A 16841-nucleotide genomic window follows, 5' to 3' on the forward strand; every position below is an offset into this window, starting at 1 on the left:
TTGAGGATGGTGTCTTAATGGGGGTCTGCTTGAGCAAGATACAGCTGTGGTCTGGAATGAGGAGAACCAGATCTCTGAGCCACCTGGCCACTGACAGCCTGTGTGATCTCAGTCCCCACACCTCCATAACTCTATTCTTCATCTTTAGAGATAGAGATGTTTACCTTAAAAAGCCAATAAGAAGTCTAAATAAAAAGACATGCTTAAGTGTTTGGCACGGAGTAAGCACTCAGCAAATGAGGTCAAAGCTCAATTGTCTCAGTTCTTTCTAATATTCTCTCTTTGGCATTTTTTCCTTGTCTACCTTTCTAATTATAATGCTTTAGTGGTGATCAATCTTTAAAGGATAGAAGTCTTGCAAAAAATGCACTCTAAGATATGTCACACATGGCCGATTTTTGAAATCACTGTGGGAAATGGACAATGACCACAAGGGAGTAGCACTGTAGAGGAGGGAGTATTTCAGGGAGGTACTTGTGGGTTTTGCGGCCTGAGGCTGGGCACAATTTTTCCAACAAGAGAAGTTACACCGGCTTGGTCCTGCAAAAATCTCTTCATTCATCTGGAAAGCTACACAGTGATGGAGACCATGCTAGAATAAGCGGGGATATTGAGGACTGTCATTACTGCACACAGCCAGGGGTACTGCCCAGGGCTAACTGGCAGGAGCTGGGATGTAGAGGCAGTGGAGGAGGGTGGAGAGCAAGCAGAAGCCAATGCCAATCCTTCACTGACTGCTCTCCCCTCTTCTCTGAGGTCTAACTGCCTGCTGGGCTCTGGCTTCCATGTCCTCATCCTCTCTATTCCCTCCCAGCCCAGCATCCATGAGTTCGATTCTCACCAACAGGTTTGTGTTGTCCAGATCTTTCTTTTTCTGTTCTGCCTTTTCTCTTGGGCATCAAACTACACTTCCATTTAGTTTGTATTTTGATTTTATTTTTTGTTGAGGTATAACATGCCTAGAATAAAGTCCATAAGTGTTTACTGTTGCATGTGTAGAACCATCTAACTGCCACTCAGATCAACATACAGAACCTTCCCAATGCCTCAGAAGGTTCGTCTAAGCCAATACCTGTCTACCCATCCCCCACAGAGCTTCCAATATCCTAACTACCACTATCATCCAGTACTTTTTTTTGTACTGGGGATTGAACTCAGGAGCACTCAACCACTGAGCCACATCCCCATTTTATTTTTATTTATTTTGTATTTTATTTAGAGACAGGGTCTCACTGAGTTGTTTAGTGTCTCGATTTTGCTGGGGCTGGCTTTGAACTCTCAATCCTCCTGCCTCGGCCTCCCCAGCCACTGGGATTACAGGCATGTGCCACCACCTCCAGCTCTGAACTTTTATCATCTGTCTTTGAAATCATATAATTTGGGTCATTCACTTCGTGCATGATATGGTTTGGAAAGTGAGGTGTCCCCCAAAAGCTCACATGTGAGACAATGCAAGGAAGTTTGAAGGAGAAATGATTGGGCAAGGGCTTAGGATAGTAAAGAAAGATGGCATGAAGGCTGAAGTTGGCAACAGCTCCCTTAAGGGATTAATCCCCTGATGGGATTAACTGAGTGATAACTAAAGTCCAGTAGGGTGTGGCCAGCGGAAGTGGGAATTGGGGATGTGCCTTTAAGGTATATATTTGTATCTGGCAAGTGGAGTTTTTCTCTCTGCTTTCTGATCATCATGTGAGCTGCTTCCTTCCACCACATTCTTCTGCCATGATGTCCAGCCTCACTTTGAGCCCCAGGAGCTGGCTGTCCATGGACTGGGACTTCTGAAACAGTGAGCCCCCAAATAAACTTTTCCTCTTCTACAGTTGTTTTGGTCAGATCTTTCAGTCACAGCAGCAAAAAAGCTGACTAAAACAGTGCGCTTATATTTAGTTTCCTTCACTCATCCTTTGGTCTATGACTTGTTCTTTTTCATTGCACTGTAACAGTCGTTCTCGATAAGGAATAAATGTGTCCCCCAAAATGGCCTTTGGTGATGTCTGGAGATATTTATTGCTGCAACTCAGGGCAGGGAGGGGCAGGAAACCCTAATGGCTGGAGTGGGTAAAGCCAGGGCTGTTGCTAAACATTCCACAGTGCACCAGGTGGCCCCTCGCTACAAGGAAGTATCTGGTGTAAACTGCCAACAGAAATCCCACGAATCATCTAAGCTACTATAACAAAAGACCACAAAACAATGCCCATTTATTATTTTACAGTGCTGTTGTTTAGAAGTCCAAAATGGGTGTCATTAGGAACTTTAGGGCAGAATCCATTTCCTTGCTTTTTCTTGTTCTTAGCGGCTCCTGCATTCCTTGGCACTGATCCCCCTTCTCTCTTCAAAGCCAGCCACGGCCAGCCAAGACTTTATCACACTGCACCCTTCTGACATCCATGCCTGACTTCCTCAGGACTCTTGTGATTACACCAGGCCCACCTGGATCATCCAGGTTCCTCTCCCCATCTCAAGATCCTTAACTTTATGACATCTTCAAAGTCCTTTTTGCCATATATTTATTTATAAGTTCCAAGAGTTAGGATGGAGACATCTTTGAGGGAGGCCTTATTCTGCCTACCATGCCCTGTAAGAATATTCTGCATAGTTTGTGCATCCTATTGTTGAAGGTCATTTGGGCTATTTTAATTTTAGTTATGATTAATAATTTTTCCATAAACTTTCTTGTACAAATCTTCTGCACTCATTTCTGTTAAGTATATATTCGAGAATGAAAATGCTAGGTCATAGGATAAAAATGTGTTTAAATTGAATAAATCATACCAAAGAGTTTTATAAAGTGATTGTACCAGTTGACATCCTTATTAGTAGTGTGTTTACATTTTCCTTCTGCACTAAGCACTCATGTAAACCTTCCAAAGACACCTCAACAACTTGGCCACAACCATGCTTTACAGCCCAGTGAATGATATCATTCTTCTCCAGACATCATGAAACCTGGGAGACATCCTGGACTCCTCCTCCCTTTCTGCCTACCTTCCATTAGCCACTCATCATTTTCTTCTATGCCATCAACACATATTGACATGATTCCCTTGATGAATGTCCTGTCATCATCTCTCATCTAGACTACAGCTTTCTTCCTTGACCCTGTTCTTCCTAATGCCTCCAATCCAAATTTCCCACTGCTGTCAAAATCACCTTTTCTAAAATCCAAGACCTAATCCTGATTCTTCCCTTTGTTTACAAGATAAAAGAAGCCTACATCCCTCCTTGCCATCTCATCTTATGAAATGATAACCTCTAAGTTCTACTGTATGAAATTGATTGCAATCTTTATTCTAATTGGTTCCTTCCTCATTGAGTGTCCACTCATCTTTCAAGACTCAGCCTGCCAGTCACATTCTCTGCTGAGTCCTTTCCCAATAAACCTCGAATCAAGAGGACTTAATTCCTCCCCCCGTTTGTGTCCAACTACACTGCACAGGCTTTGTATCATGGCACCTATAACTTTTCAGCACATTTGCCCCTGCCTTATAAACACAAACCCCTTGAGAACAAGGACCATTTTGTCATCTCAAGACTTAGTTCAGGGACTGTTATATGGTAGATATTAACATTTACAGACTGCAACTGAGTTGAAACAATATACATGTTAATATGGCATGCAGAAAGTGCCAAGTAGAGAGAAAAGACCAGCGCAGAGAAAACCTGTACTTTCCAAGCTCTTAAGCCTAAATGCAAACAAGAGGCCTGTGGATCCCAAGCTCCAACAGGGAAGTAACAATTCTATTACTGCAGGGCCACTATGAAGATTACAGAAGATAATGTATCTAAGGCTACTGGCCCTCTGACAAGCACACAGTAGGCACTCAACTAGCTACCATGATTATTATTTCTAATGGTGAATCTAGCTTCTACAGGAAACTTTTAGTTTGATGCTTCAGGCCCATCTTGAAGTAATCTTTATTCAGCAAGAAAGAGAGCCTCACCTGTCCACATTGGTACAACTGACATAATTTGTAAAGGCAAAGCTACATTACAGAGATGGCCCCTTCATCCTACTGAACACTTGTTGGTTTAGTTTAGATTTGTTGCTAGAACATTAAGTGCTTGATTCTTAGTGGTTGTAGATTTAGAACGATCACTGGATTGACTTTTCAAGTTCATATGTGCATTAGATTCCATTTTTCTCTAGGAAAGCAACTAAGAATTAATTGTATTGTATCTCCTTTGGGGATTAGTATGGGTTAGTGTTATATCTCTGAGAGTTAAAGGTACAGGGTCAACCAAAGAATGAACAAAATGCCTTTCACACAGTAGGTTCTCTATAAAAATTTCCAAATAGGAAGAGCACTGCTAATTTAGGGCCTTGATGTAATTTCCATGATAACTGTCTCTCCTAGTTTCTTTACTCCCTCTGATAACTCCTTTATCTTTTTCACAAATATTCCTTATGCTGTCAGTACCCCAAATGCTTGTATCCCCTAGAGCTCCATTCTTTGATGGCTAATTTTCTCTATTCCCTTCGCAAGGATGATTTCACTTGCTCACACAGCTTAATACCACCTACAAGCTGAGGTTTTTCAAATTTATATTTACAGGTGAGACTGCTCCCTGAGCTTCAGATCCATCTGCTTGACTGATTCTTGAACTCCTCTTCTCAGTATCCCCAAATGCAAATTCTATCTATTAAAAAGTAAGCTCCACCTCCACTTCAGACATTTTTCTCCTCTATAATCCTCATCCCAGTGACTAGTGACTAACATCACTGCCAGTTATCCAAACAGGAAACACAAGTGTCATCCTGGATTGCAGCCTCCTCCCTGCACCTCAGTTGGTCAGTATGATCCACTGTTTTCTACCTGCATTATGTTATGAATCACCAGCCCACAGACATGGCGAAGGCTTTATCCTTCTCTCTGCATGGTTTCAATAGCTTGCCTCTTATTGGCCCCTCTTCTCCTATCAGTCAGCAAGAATTGTACAAAATTTAAATCAAATTATCTTGTTTCCCTGCTAGGATTCCTTCAGTGACTCATGATTGTCTACAAAAACAAATCCAAAATCTTTATCCAGAGTTGCAAAGCCAGGGGTAACCTAGCCAATATCTACCTCTCAGAAGCATGAAAAGAAAAAGGGAATAAGGCTGGGGATGAAGTTCAGAGATAAAGAACTTGCCTAGCATGCACAAGATACTAGGTTCCATGCTCAGAAACACACATACACACAAAGGAATAGTAAAAATAAGGGTTAGATTTACTGAGAGAGAGATTAATTTTCAACAAACCCAAAATTTTGTTCTTTGAAAAGACTAAAAAGCAAAATTAACCTCAATAATACTAATCCTAAAAAAGGTACAAATTAATATCAGGTATGAAAAAGGGGATATAGCTACAGATAAGCAGAGATTTTTTATGTCAATACATTTTAAAATTAGAAAAAATGTAAATTTTCCAGAAAAAATATAAATTATAAAAATTAGTCCAAGAAAAAATACAAAACTGACTTAATCTCTATGAAAGACATCAAATTGATAGAATTAACAAGTTCATGAAAAAAACACCAGATCCAGAAGTTTTATAGGAGAATCTTATCAGATATTTAAGGAACAGCCTTTCCCATACAAATTGTTCCAAACAATTAAAAAGGAGAAAAATGTATTCATCTAATTTTATAATCTTTCTTCCAATATAAAAAAGTAAAACTATAGACCAGTTTCACTTACAAATATATAGGCAAGCATTTTAAATAAAAAATAGCAAACCAAATTCAGCACAAAAAAATATTTTTGTCTAAGCAAGATTATCCCAGGAATGTAAAGATGGTTTGACATCAGGAAGAAATCTAACATCGTATTAAAAAAAAAAGCCATAAGACCCTTTCAATTGATGCTTTATTCAATACAATTCAACACCCATCTGCATTTTAGAAATCCCTAGCAAACTAGGATAACAGGAAGTTTCTTACCCTAATCTCATAAAAACAGAGCAAACATTGTTTTTTATTGTTAATTTTATTAACAATAAAATTTTAGAAGTAGGCCCATGTCACAAGACAAAAAAAAAAATGTCTGTTACTGCATATTATTCAAACCTAAACAGGATTTTCTAATCAATGCAGCAATTCAACAACAAGATACATAGATATTCGAAAGGAAAATAAAAAATTGCTATTTGCTAAAAACATACATTATCTCTATAGTCAATCCTAAAGCATGTATATATAAAACTAGTTAGAGAGTATGGTAAGGTTCCTGAATATAAGATTAACTTATAAAAAATAATGCATCTGAGCAACAATAAGTTAGAAAATGTAATAAAATAAACTCTTTGAAATAGGAACACTAATTAAAACACAGCTTGTAAAAAAAAGAAAATAAGAGACTGTGGTATTAGCTCAAACTAATATAACAGAACAAAGAGCCCAGAAGTAATAACTAAGCATGTATGACCCTTATGTGATAAGGAGACATCATGAATTAGTGGGGAAAAGGTAAACTTTTAAAAAGGGCCTGAGATAAATGACTTTCCATATGGGGGAAAAATTTGGTTCTGATTTCATTCTATACATAAAGATAGAATCCAGTTAAAGATTTATCTATAAAAAAAATAAAACTTAAAAACTATAATTATATCTGGGCACAGTGTTGAAGGCCCAGCAGCTCAGAAGCCTGAGGCAGGAGGATCACGAGTTCAAAGACAGCCTTAGCAACTTAACTAGGCCCTAAGCAATTTAGAGAGAGCCTGTCACTAAATAAAATATTTTTTAAAGGGCTGGGTATATGGCTCTGTGGTTCAATTCTTGGTACCAAAAAAAAAAAAAAAAAAAAAGAAAGAAACAACAACAAAAAAAAACCCAACAACCCTATAATTATAGAAATGATCTTTATGGAGAAAATTATAAAACATAAGCAAAGAACATGAAAGAAAATGTAAGTTGACCCATATATAAATGTATATGGGCAAATCATCCCTTAAAGACAGCAAATCTCTCTGAGCAGTGTCTCCTTGAGTAAAGCCAGAAGTCTAATTGCAACAAAATTATCTATAGTGTTTATTAAAAATAGATTCTTAGGCTCCACATTAAACCTATTGAAGCAGCATGCCTGAGAATGTGGCCCAGGAATCTGAATCTTGGTAAGCTCTTCAGGTGATTCTTCTGCATACTGAATTTTGAGAAGCTTGCCTTGTGGACAAATGTCATAACCTGATTGCCCATTAGAATAACCCAAGAGAGCTTTAAAACATATAGATGCCCAGGCCCCACCCCAGACCAACTGTATCAGCGTCTCTCCATGCAACAGCATTTTTAAAGGCCTCCAGATCATCCAACGTGCAGCCAGGGTTGAGGCCCCTGGCTTTAAGGAAAGGTACATCAAGAGTCAGGCCTGGAATGCTCACTACCCTTCCCCATCTGAACATTGCCTTCTGGTGTAAGCTAGAGGAATTCAGACTGTATCCCAATTAAAGAGGACATGACTTCCCTCGGTAAAATTATAACTTATTTTTCAGTATCCCTAGCTTGAATACATAGCAAGGGCTTGTTGGTCATTTTCTGAAATAAATTCAGCTAAACGAGACAAAAGGAAATTAGTCAACATGTAGATTAATAAAATGTTCACTAACCCCTATATATCCCACTGGATCAACAAATCTAAACAATGCAGAGGAACATTAGGCTGTGAGAGGTATAGAAATGGCCAAATGCAGCCCTTCTCTTTAAGTGTCCATGATCTGGGAGGTGGAATACATATGGATAAACCACACACACACACACACACACACACACACACACAAAATAAATAAATAAATAAATAAAGTAAAATAAAATAAAAAGTTAAAAAATAAAAAGTATTTGACAAATAAGCAGACAGTGATAACAGTTTAGATAGTAAAAATGGTAATTCTGAATGGCAGGATCTAGAAAGGCATTGCTGAAGACTCAGTATCCAAGACTGACCTTGAGGTATTGGTGGGACTTAAGCAGGAGGCAATTAGGAAAATGGGCAGTTGTGGTACAGGGCAGTTCTGCATAGCACAAGCTAAGTCAGATGGGCCTTTCTCTCACATTCACACAAGGCCGTAGGGCAGACATTAAAGGCTCTTTTTCTTCCTGACTTCCTTGTTATTACTCTCATTTTTCAAGTATTTTGCCTCTGGTTTATTAATTCTGCCTCCTGGTGCCCCAGCTGATTTCTTCTAGGAACAGTTTCTCATTAGCATTTCTATAGGGACACCTGCTACCCCATCTATCCCTATTAACCAATGGCCAGGGCAATGGGGTTGACGGGGAGAGAAATTTTAATCCCCTCCTATGACTCATCTATTTTCTAATTGAGAATGCCAGAGCTAAAGTCACAAATGGCTTCCCAGTGAAATCCATCCTCAACATGAAAAACTGTAACGAAGACATGCTTCTCAAAAAAAAAAAAAAGACATGCTCCTCAATTTTATAATATCATCTGTGTAAAATAAATGTATTAAAATAAATACACCTTATGATTGTGAAATATTCTCAAAGCCTCAGATAGCCACTTGAATGTGAAACTCCCAGCTAGTATGAATGCATTATGAATCAGACGAACTATTGAATAAGGAAGGTTTCTCAAAACCGTATTCAAAGGATATCTAATACTATTAACTGGCTGTCTATTAGCATATATATGATTCTGAAAGCTGAATTGTATTTTATGTTATATACCGATATATTATGTTGATAGATTATGTGTCCTTTCTCAAGCAAACTGCTCACATTGATGTCATGTGACAGATGTCACTTGTAAAGCCCATGAGAGGAACCAGTCACCATGGTATAAATATACCATGATTTATGTAAAGTGGCAGAAGAAAAGATTTTATAAATCAAATTTATCATTGAAATGGAATCTTACTTGGTTTCTGTGATGATGTAAGGCCCACCTACAGTGGACATGGGACATACTTAAATTCAGTAAATATCCAGAATTATAGCAAGGAAAATAATTTGAGATAATAGGGAGGGAAAATCAAAGTTCCAGGTAAGCCTATAATTCCTTAGCATTTCTCTAATACTGTATTTCTCTAATAGTGTATTTAATTTATTAAATATCTTATTTCTTTCAAATTTTATTTCACCCAAAGTGCATTTTTCTGTCATTGGTTAATTTTTATTCTGGAACAAAAAATAATGTTAAATTTCACATCAAATTTGTCTTACACACAAACTGTTAATTAAAGAAATTAATGTTTCTTAGCAACACTCGTTCTCTTAATGTTTCAAAATGCTTTGACTATCAAGCAAAAAGGCACTCGTGGCCCAAAGTCATATTATCATTAAATTTTAGAGAAGACCTGAATTGTTTTTTTAAAAAAAAAATTGTGAGGTGTTCAAAGATTTTTCTTAACAGGTTGATAGAGTTCTAATAGCTCCTAAAAAATAGTCATTCTCACCAGCTGCACGAGCACAGCCTTCCCCTACCCAATCTAATCATTTCCATATGTGTATAATTCAAACTGAAACATAACATGCTTATTACACAGCTAAGGTTTTGTTTTAAGGGAAAAGGCACAGAGCAAAGGTACAAACCCAAATTTGGTACAAACCAAAATTTTGATCCGACAGGTTGCAGTCATTCCTTGACTGACAAAACAAGCCCTACAAATTAGGGAACATAAACTGAATAGGAGGTTTGAGAACCTGGGCCCTCTCCTGTGACTGTCATTAACTACATGGAGGTGAGAAGAGGTAGCTTCTGCCTAGTGGGTGGTGAGGTTCCACCTGCCATAGGATGGTAGAATGGGAAGAGGAAGATGAAGCCACAGACCAGCGATCTGTAATGTTGGGCCAGCCATAGGGTTCTCAGGGAATGCAGTAGGACCTTATAAACAAGAAATTCATTGCAGAACCAGAAAACTACCTCTTGGTTTCATTTATGCTCCTTGCTTATTTGTTTCCTTTCTTGGTAACAGCATAAAAATATTATGAAAATTCCACCTCATTGTGGCTATCCAAAGAAAAGGATATGTGTCCTTGTTTGATCCAGAACTTTAAAAGGAAGCAATGTATTTCTAGGAGAACAGTGAGGTTGTGATAGCAGTTAATCAAGAGAGAGATGGTAAGTAGGAGGTGAAATTTAGGAAGACAAGGGAAGATGTCTCCATATGCTAGTTTGTCCTCAGCATGGGAGAAAGTGTTTGTCATGTTCATTGGAGGACATCAGTCTGATTGAAAGTATGTATGGGTACCTTATAGGGTACTGGCAGAGGACACTAATTCTGCAACCTGCCCCCCACCCTCAGTCACCAGGAAGAAGGCAACTAATTGCTGTGGTACTGATGAAGGACCCCATAAGCCACATTTTGAATACCTCTAGCTCAGTTATTCATCATGCACATCTGCTTCTTTAGAGACCCCAACCTAGTGTTACATTTTCAGCCAACTGTGATTGGTTAGCTAACTGATGTTGGTTGAAACATAAGGGCAGGTGAGAAAACAGACTGAAAGGATTGAGACTGCAGCAGAGGGAGAATTTGGGAGCAGGGAGATGCTTGAAGACATTCATTTACAAGGAATTTGAACCTTGCTAAAGACGGAGTTCTTGGTGGTGAGACAGTAAGAAACACATCTGGAGACCATGAACGGCAGAGAGAGAGAAAGGAGATGCCTCATTAGGAGAAATGGGCCCAGGCATCTAGGAAGTAGAAATCAGAGCAATGAAGCATCCTGTAGAAGGTCAGAATGGAAATGAACTAATGACCACTATGTCCCTGGCATGAGCAGTCCTCCTGAATCCTCACAATGTCAGCACAGTGCTTGGCTTATAGTAGGTATTGAAAAAATACCCTGGATGTTTAACTTAAAATCAATAAATCAGCGAAAACACTAAGAGATATCTATTATTAATAACAACTTACAGCTAAGAACCTAGCCCTGAAAAAGATTGAGAAATTTGACCAATGTGTGACAGCAAGTAAGAAGCAGGAGGAAAATGACTTCAAAGTCTGAGTGATAGAGGAGGAGGGTGATTTGTAAGGACCTGAGGGGAAATCTAGAAAAGGGTGTGGTGGTTGAGTGTAGCCCAGAGACTGAGAGAGAAAGAAGAATGAAGAGCCAAAAGAAGTGTTCTGGGGAGGAGGGTGAGAGGTCACTTGGAAAGTATTCTTCTAGAAGGATGAGAACCCTGCAGGAAGACAAGGTAGGTGGGCAACAGTGAAGCCAGCAAGGGGCAGCGGCCAAGTTAACGCAGCAGGTGAGTTGCAGGGAACAGAAAGGAAGTGCAACCCAGCTGTGAAGAAACCCGCAGGGTCTCTGTTGGGTAAGTGGGGATCTGAGGTGAGCAAGGATGGGGGAAAGGTGACTAAAGTAGTAAAGAGAAAGATCTGGGAAGGCTGGAGTGGTAACTAACAGCTTTAACACAGGACAAGGGAAAGGAGTATGCAGTGGAAGAGTGCCTGGCATGAGACTGGAGGACGGGCGTGGTCTGGCAAGAGAGAGGAATCGGAATGTGTGGTCTGTGAAAGGCAGTTTCAGGAGAGGATAAGGGTGACCAGCCCCACTGCGAGAGCTGCTGCCGGTGTCTCACCTGTAGGAGCTGCTCACTGTACTGGTCACCTCCTCGCGGATTTGCCGGTTGAGGGCATCTGCAGCTGCGCGCCCCTTGCCACCCTCTGGGCCAGTGGCCTGGGCAGCTGGCAGCGGCGTCTGCTCGTATCCCTCGGAGCGACGCACCATCCAGGCGGGCCCGGCCCTCCTGCGTGTGTCACGCTCATCTCCACCAGACGCTTTTCCAGCCGCCGGGCCACCTTCTTCGGCCTGGACCTGAGCAGCCGGCACAGACATCTGATCTTGCCCTTCGGTGCGACGCACCATCCAGGCGGGCCCCGCCTTCCTGCGAGTGTCGCGCTCATCTGCACCAGACGCCTTTCCAGCCGCTCCGGCCTGGGCCTGGGCCTGTGCCTGCGCTAGAGCCTCGGACGGGGGCGTCTGCTCGTGCCCCTCGGAGCGATGCACCATCCAGGCGGGCCCCGCCTTCCTGCGAGTGTCGCGCTCATCTGCACCAGACGCCTTTCCAGCCGCTCCGGCCTGTGCCTGTGCCTGTGCCTGCGTTAGAGCCTCGGACGGGGGCGTCTGCTCGTGCCCCTCGGAGCGATGCACCATCCAGGCGGGCCCCGCCTTCCTGCGAGTGTCGCGCTCATCTGCACCAGGCGCCTTTCCAGCCGCTCCGGCCTGTGCCTGTGCCTGTGCCTGCGTTAGAGCCTCGGACGGGGGCGTCTGCTCGTGCCCCTCGGAGCGATGCACCATCCAGGCGGGCCCGGCCCTCCTGCGTGTGTCACGCTCATCTCCACCAGACGCTTTTCCAGCCGCCGGGCCACCTTCTTCGGCCTGGACCTGAGCAGCCGGCACAGACATCTGATCTTGCCCTTCGGTGCGACGCACGGTCCAGGCGGGCCCCGCCTTCCTGCGAGTGTCGCGCTCATCTGCACCAGACGCCTTTCCAGCCGCTCCGGCCTGGGCCTGGGCCTGTGCCTGCGCTAGAGCCTCGGACTGGGGCGTCTGCTCGTGCCCCTCGGAGCGATGCACCATCCAGGCGGGCCCCGCCTTCCTGCGAGTGTCGCGCTCATCTGCACCAGACGCCTTTCCAGCCGCTCCGGCCTGGGCCTGGGCCTGTGCCTGCGTTAGAGCCTCGGACGGGGGCGTCTGCTCGTGCCCCTCGGAGCGATGCACCATCCAGGCGGGCCCGGCCCTCCTGCGTGTGTCACGCTCATCTCCACCAGACGCTTTTCCAGCCGCCGGGCCACCTTCTTCGGCCTGGACCTGAGCAGCCGGCACAGACATCTGATCTTGCCCTTCGGTGCGACGCACGGTCCAGGCGGGCCCCGCCTTCCTGCGAGTGTCGCGCTCATCTGCACCAGACGCCTTTCCAGCCGCTCCGGCCTGGGCCTGGGCCTGTGCCTGCGCTAGAGCCTCGGACTGGGGCGTCTGCTCGTGCCCCTCGGAGCGATGCACCATCCAGGCAGGCCCCGCCTTCCTGCGAGTGTCGCGCTCATCTGCACCAGACGCCTTTCCAGCCGCTCCGGCCTGGGCCTGGGCCTGTGCCTGCGCTAGAGCCTCGGACGGGGGCGTCTGCTCGTGCCCCTCGGAGCGACGCACCATCCAGGCGGGCCCGGCCTTCCTGCGGGTGTCTCTCTCGTCCGCACCGGAAGCCTTTCCGGCCGCCAGGACACCGGCTCCTCCTGGGGCGTCCTGCTCCATGGCTTCAGCGGCGGTGGTCACCGGCCAACGCTCCTGGCTCTGCGGCCGGCGTTTGGGCGCCCCTAGAATAGGCGCGGTAGCCTGAGAGGACGTGGTGATCTGCACCGGCTTGGGGATCCACGGGTGGTCCCCGCGGCGCGGCAGCGGCCAGGCGCGGAAGTCCTTCTGATATTGGGTCTCCCGCTCAAAGGGCGCGTCCGAAGGCTGGTACTCGCTGCGCGGCCGGCAGCTAGGCTCAGGCCGCTGCACTTTCCAGGCGCGGTAGTCCTGCCGCATCACCGAGTCCGCGGGGCCTGCCCCGGAGGTGGAGCCGGAACCCGCGCCGGGGCCCGGCCCACTCCGGGCGGAGGCCGCCGCCGCCGCCCCACGTTCGCCGCTAGGCCCGGGCGCTGGCCCTGTTGCCCGGGCAACTGCATCCAACTCGCCCAGGGCCGGCTGCGTCTCTATGGCGACCGCGCGCGCCGAGGGGGGCTGAGACTGCTGCTGTTGTGGCGGTGGCGGCTGCGGTGGGGCGCCCGGGTGCTCCGTGGCCTCCGAGTACTTGGTGAAAACCAGCGGCACCGCTATGTCCGCCTTGTCCAACTGGTTCCAGAAACGGGCGATGCAGCAGGCCCGTGTGATGCACGGCCACGCCATGATGCTAGATGCAAAACTGGCCCTCTTTCTTTTTGTATCTTTAAAGCAAGTCTCTAGAATCTTCCTTCAGCCCCTGGCCCCTACCCACCAACGTGATTCCCACCGTTTTCTCCCCAAATCAGCCTACTACCTCGCCCTCCTCCCCCAGAGAGCACCCGGGGAGAGCTATCGCTAAGATAAAGTCTGTAAAGTGCCTCGATTACCGGCTGCAAACGCCTTCGGGAACGCAGCTGCTGCGAGCGCCGAAGGGCCAGCTGCACGGCGTCCAGGAGTCCCCGGCTAGGGCGTCTGGGACGCGCCCCTCCCTGCTGCTGCGGCGGCGCACAGACCCTGGTGGAGCGAGGCGACGCGAAGCGAGGTGACTGCGGGCTTAAGCCATGGCGCAGAGGAAGTGCTGGGCGGTGTGGCTGCAGGCTCCACGGACCGGGCTTGATTCTCCTTTCCGCCGGTCCAGTAGCAGCCGGCCACCTAGTAGGGCATGGAGGCGATCACCTCCAGCGCAGACCGAGCACCGCCGTCTCCGCTGCTGCCTTGGATGATGCTGCAGCCTCTGCCGCCGCCGCCTCTGCTGCAGAGAGGCGGCCCCACCCTTTTCTGCCGCTCAGCAAGGGGGGTTGGGGGGGACCCAGGAAAGATGCTGAGAGGGAGAGCGCTGCAGAAAAAAAAATCACCTGCTGTCGTCAGCGCGCGCTGCTGGGAGCTTGCCCTCTCTTTCCCCTCCTCCCTCAGCTCTGGCAGCTCCTCCCCTCCTCTGCTCCCAGGCAACAGCGGATCTGTGGCCTTGGTAGATTCAAGTCTCAAGCACTTGCTGCCCTTGTGCTGGTCACCTCACCTCCAGGAACCTGAGGCTCTTCTTTTGTAAAATAGAGCCAATCATTGAAGGAGAAGAAATATTAGATGAAATATGGAAGGAAATCCCTTGTGAAATGTCTGTCCCTTAATAGATGTTTTTAAAAAGAGAGGTGCTGCTTAGTCCGTCATGGGACTGTATTTGAACCCAGTGTGACTGGCTCCTGATCCAAGCACTTAATGGGTGTCAGGCCTTGTTCAGATGTGTGGAAATGGGGGCCTCAGGCTGGGGTGTCCTGATTATTTGTTCCCTAGAGGATCCTTGGGAAGCAGTGTATTAGACCTTACCAAGAACCACAGGGTTCCTCTTCAGCCCAGAGGCCATAGCGGGAGAAAGTCGATGATAATAGGATTCTGGGATAGGGGTATAGGTGGGGAAATTGAGGGGTAAACTGGAGGGGGACTATTCCCCAGGAAAGTGTAGGGTCTGACCTGCAGGGACTTTCTGGCAGGGGGCATCCCTGTTCCCCTTGGTCTTCTACCTTGGAGGAAAAATAGATTTTTGGAATCAGACAGTGTCTTTGTCATCCCTGGGTCTTGTCAATGTCTTGGGTCATCCCTGGGCCTCAGTCTTTTCTGGAAAATGGAGGAAATAATACTTGCCATAAAGTGATATTCTTGTGATAGTTAAGGACTCAGAGCAAAAGCTTTGAGTCAAATCCAATCTGCAGGGATTCAAATCCCAGCATTTGTAGTCCTTGTTGTATGGCCATGGGCAAATCATTGCAACTTTCTGGTCTTAAATTTCATCTATGAACCAGGGTGCCAACTCTGAACTTGCAATGTTGTTCTGAAAAGTAAAATGAGAACATGCACTTACAATGCTTGCTACCACATCTAGCATATAACAGTGGCATATAAATGGTGGCTATTATATTCAAAATACACACCCAGAAGACACATAGTTGGCACTTCCTAAGCAAGCCACTTAGATACTTCTCCGGCAAGGTTCTTGTTTCTCTGGTTACCTTTTGGTCTGTCCTTGATGTCTCTCCACATGCGTCTCCCACACTGTTCTCCACTTCCTACCCCTAGTTACATTGCCTGATGTTCAGCTTCTTTCCCCTCAAATAAAGGCATATTTTTCAGCATCATTTAAGCTGGCATTGGTGTTTCTGGGAGAGAAAATCATTATATGTTTAGATTAGGAATTGATTGCAAAACACAGCCCCGATTTTTTAACCTTGGAATCAAACAGGATGATAAGACAGCTGGATTAGTCAATTATCTCCTGAACTTCCTCCCACTTGGGTCTTTCCTCTTGGTGATTTGATTTGAATTCCATAAATAAAAGGATGGCTGCTACAATTTTCCAGTCATTAGGAGATAAATTTCTATAAGCAACATAATTTGTTCTGATGCTTCCTACCCCAATCCTGCAGATCCCTGGATTTGACTAATATCTTTGAAATAATGATCTACAAAGGCAATAAGGAGAGCCAAGAATTGAAGGGGGATGTACTTTCTGGGGGTCATTGAGAATTTATCCTTCTTTCATTTTAAATAAGTCTGGTCCCCTGATGCCTACTCTGTGCCTTGGGCATTATCAGACAGAAATGGAATCTCGGTCTAGAGAAGCCGTCAATTGGAAGTGTGTGTTATGGGAGGCCTGGGAGACAGACATAAGTAAATAATTGGCACACAATATGGTCAGTATAACAGGTGAACATAGGTGCTGAGTGAATGGCACCTAAACTGGACAGCAGAAAGCAAAAGCATTTCAAACAACTCTTGTCATCAAGTCACTTTCCATATTTATTTACTTGAGTTTTTAAAATACATTCAGTTCTACAACATCCTTAGACCATCCAATAGCCCTATGGAACAATTTTAACGATTATCTATTATGTGGCCTGTTCAGCATTCATTCTGGTGTTAACAGCACCTTAATATTTGATTTTTGAAGACAACTTTTTTTTCTACTTTCAGGCTATGTGGTTTGGGGTAGGCCTATCCCACCAACCTCTGTGAGCAGATGAATGACACACCTGTTTACCAGGGGACTGCATCTGTCTGATCAAAGCAACTTGTTTAGTGATATGATCCACATTGAACCAGTCAGGAGAAATCATCCTAAATAGATACTTTCTCTTTTTTATTGGAATTGCTAAAATGAGAGATCATGAGATTATTGTTGTTAATGACCATGAGGTTATTATTGTTAGTAATTTTT

At 44.9% G+C, this 16841-nt stretch overlaps 1 protein-coding gene across 1 annotated transcript in view; it reads right to left on the minus strand.

The window, feature by feature from the left end:
• The window catches only part of Map6 (microtubule associated protein 6), a 71463-nt gene extending 57469 nt beyond the window's left edge, over positions 1–13994 (minus strand). Inside the window, exon 1 of the mRNA XM_027942524.3 lies at positions 11514–13994. Within this exon, the coding sequence (XP_027798325.3) occupies positions 11514–13819 (2306 nt within the window). The 5' untranslated portion in view covers positions 13820–13994. The remainder of the gene's footprint in view (positions 1–11513) is intronic.
• Between the last annotated feature and the right edge of the window lie 2847 nt (positions 13995–16841).

This window comes from Marmota flaviventris, chromosome 9 (assembly GCF_047511675.1).
Source record: "Marmota flaviventris isolate mMarFla1 chromosome 9, mMarFla1.hap1, whole genome shotgun sequence".
In the NCBI taxonomy this organism is placed as follows: domain Eukaryota; kingdom Metazoa; phylum Chordata; class Mammalia; order Rodentia; family Sciuridae; genus Marmota; species Marmota flaviventris.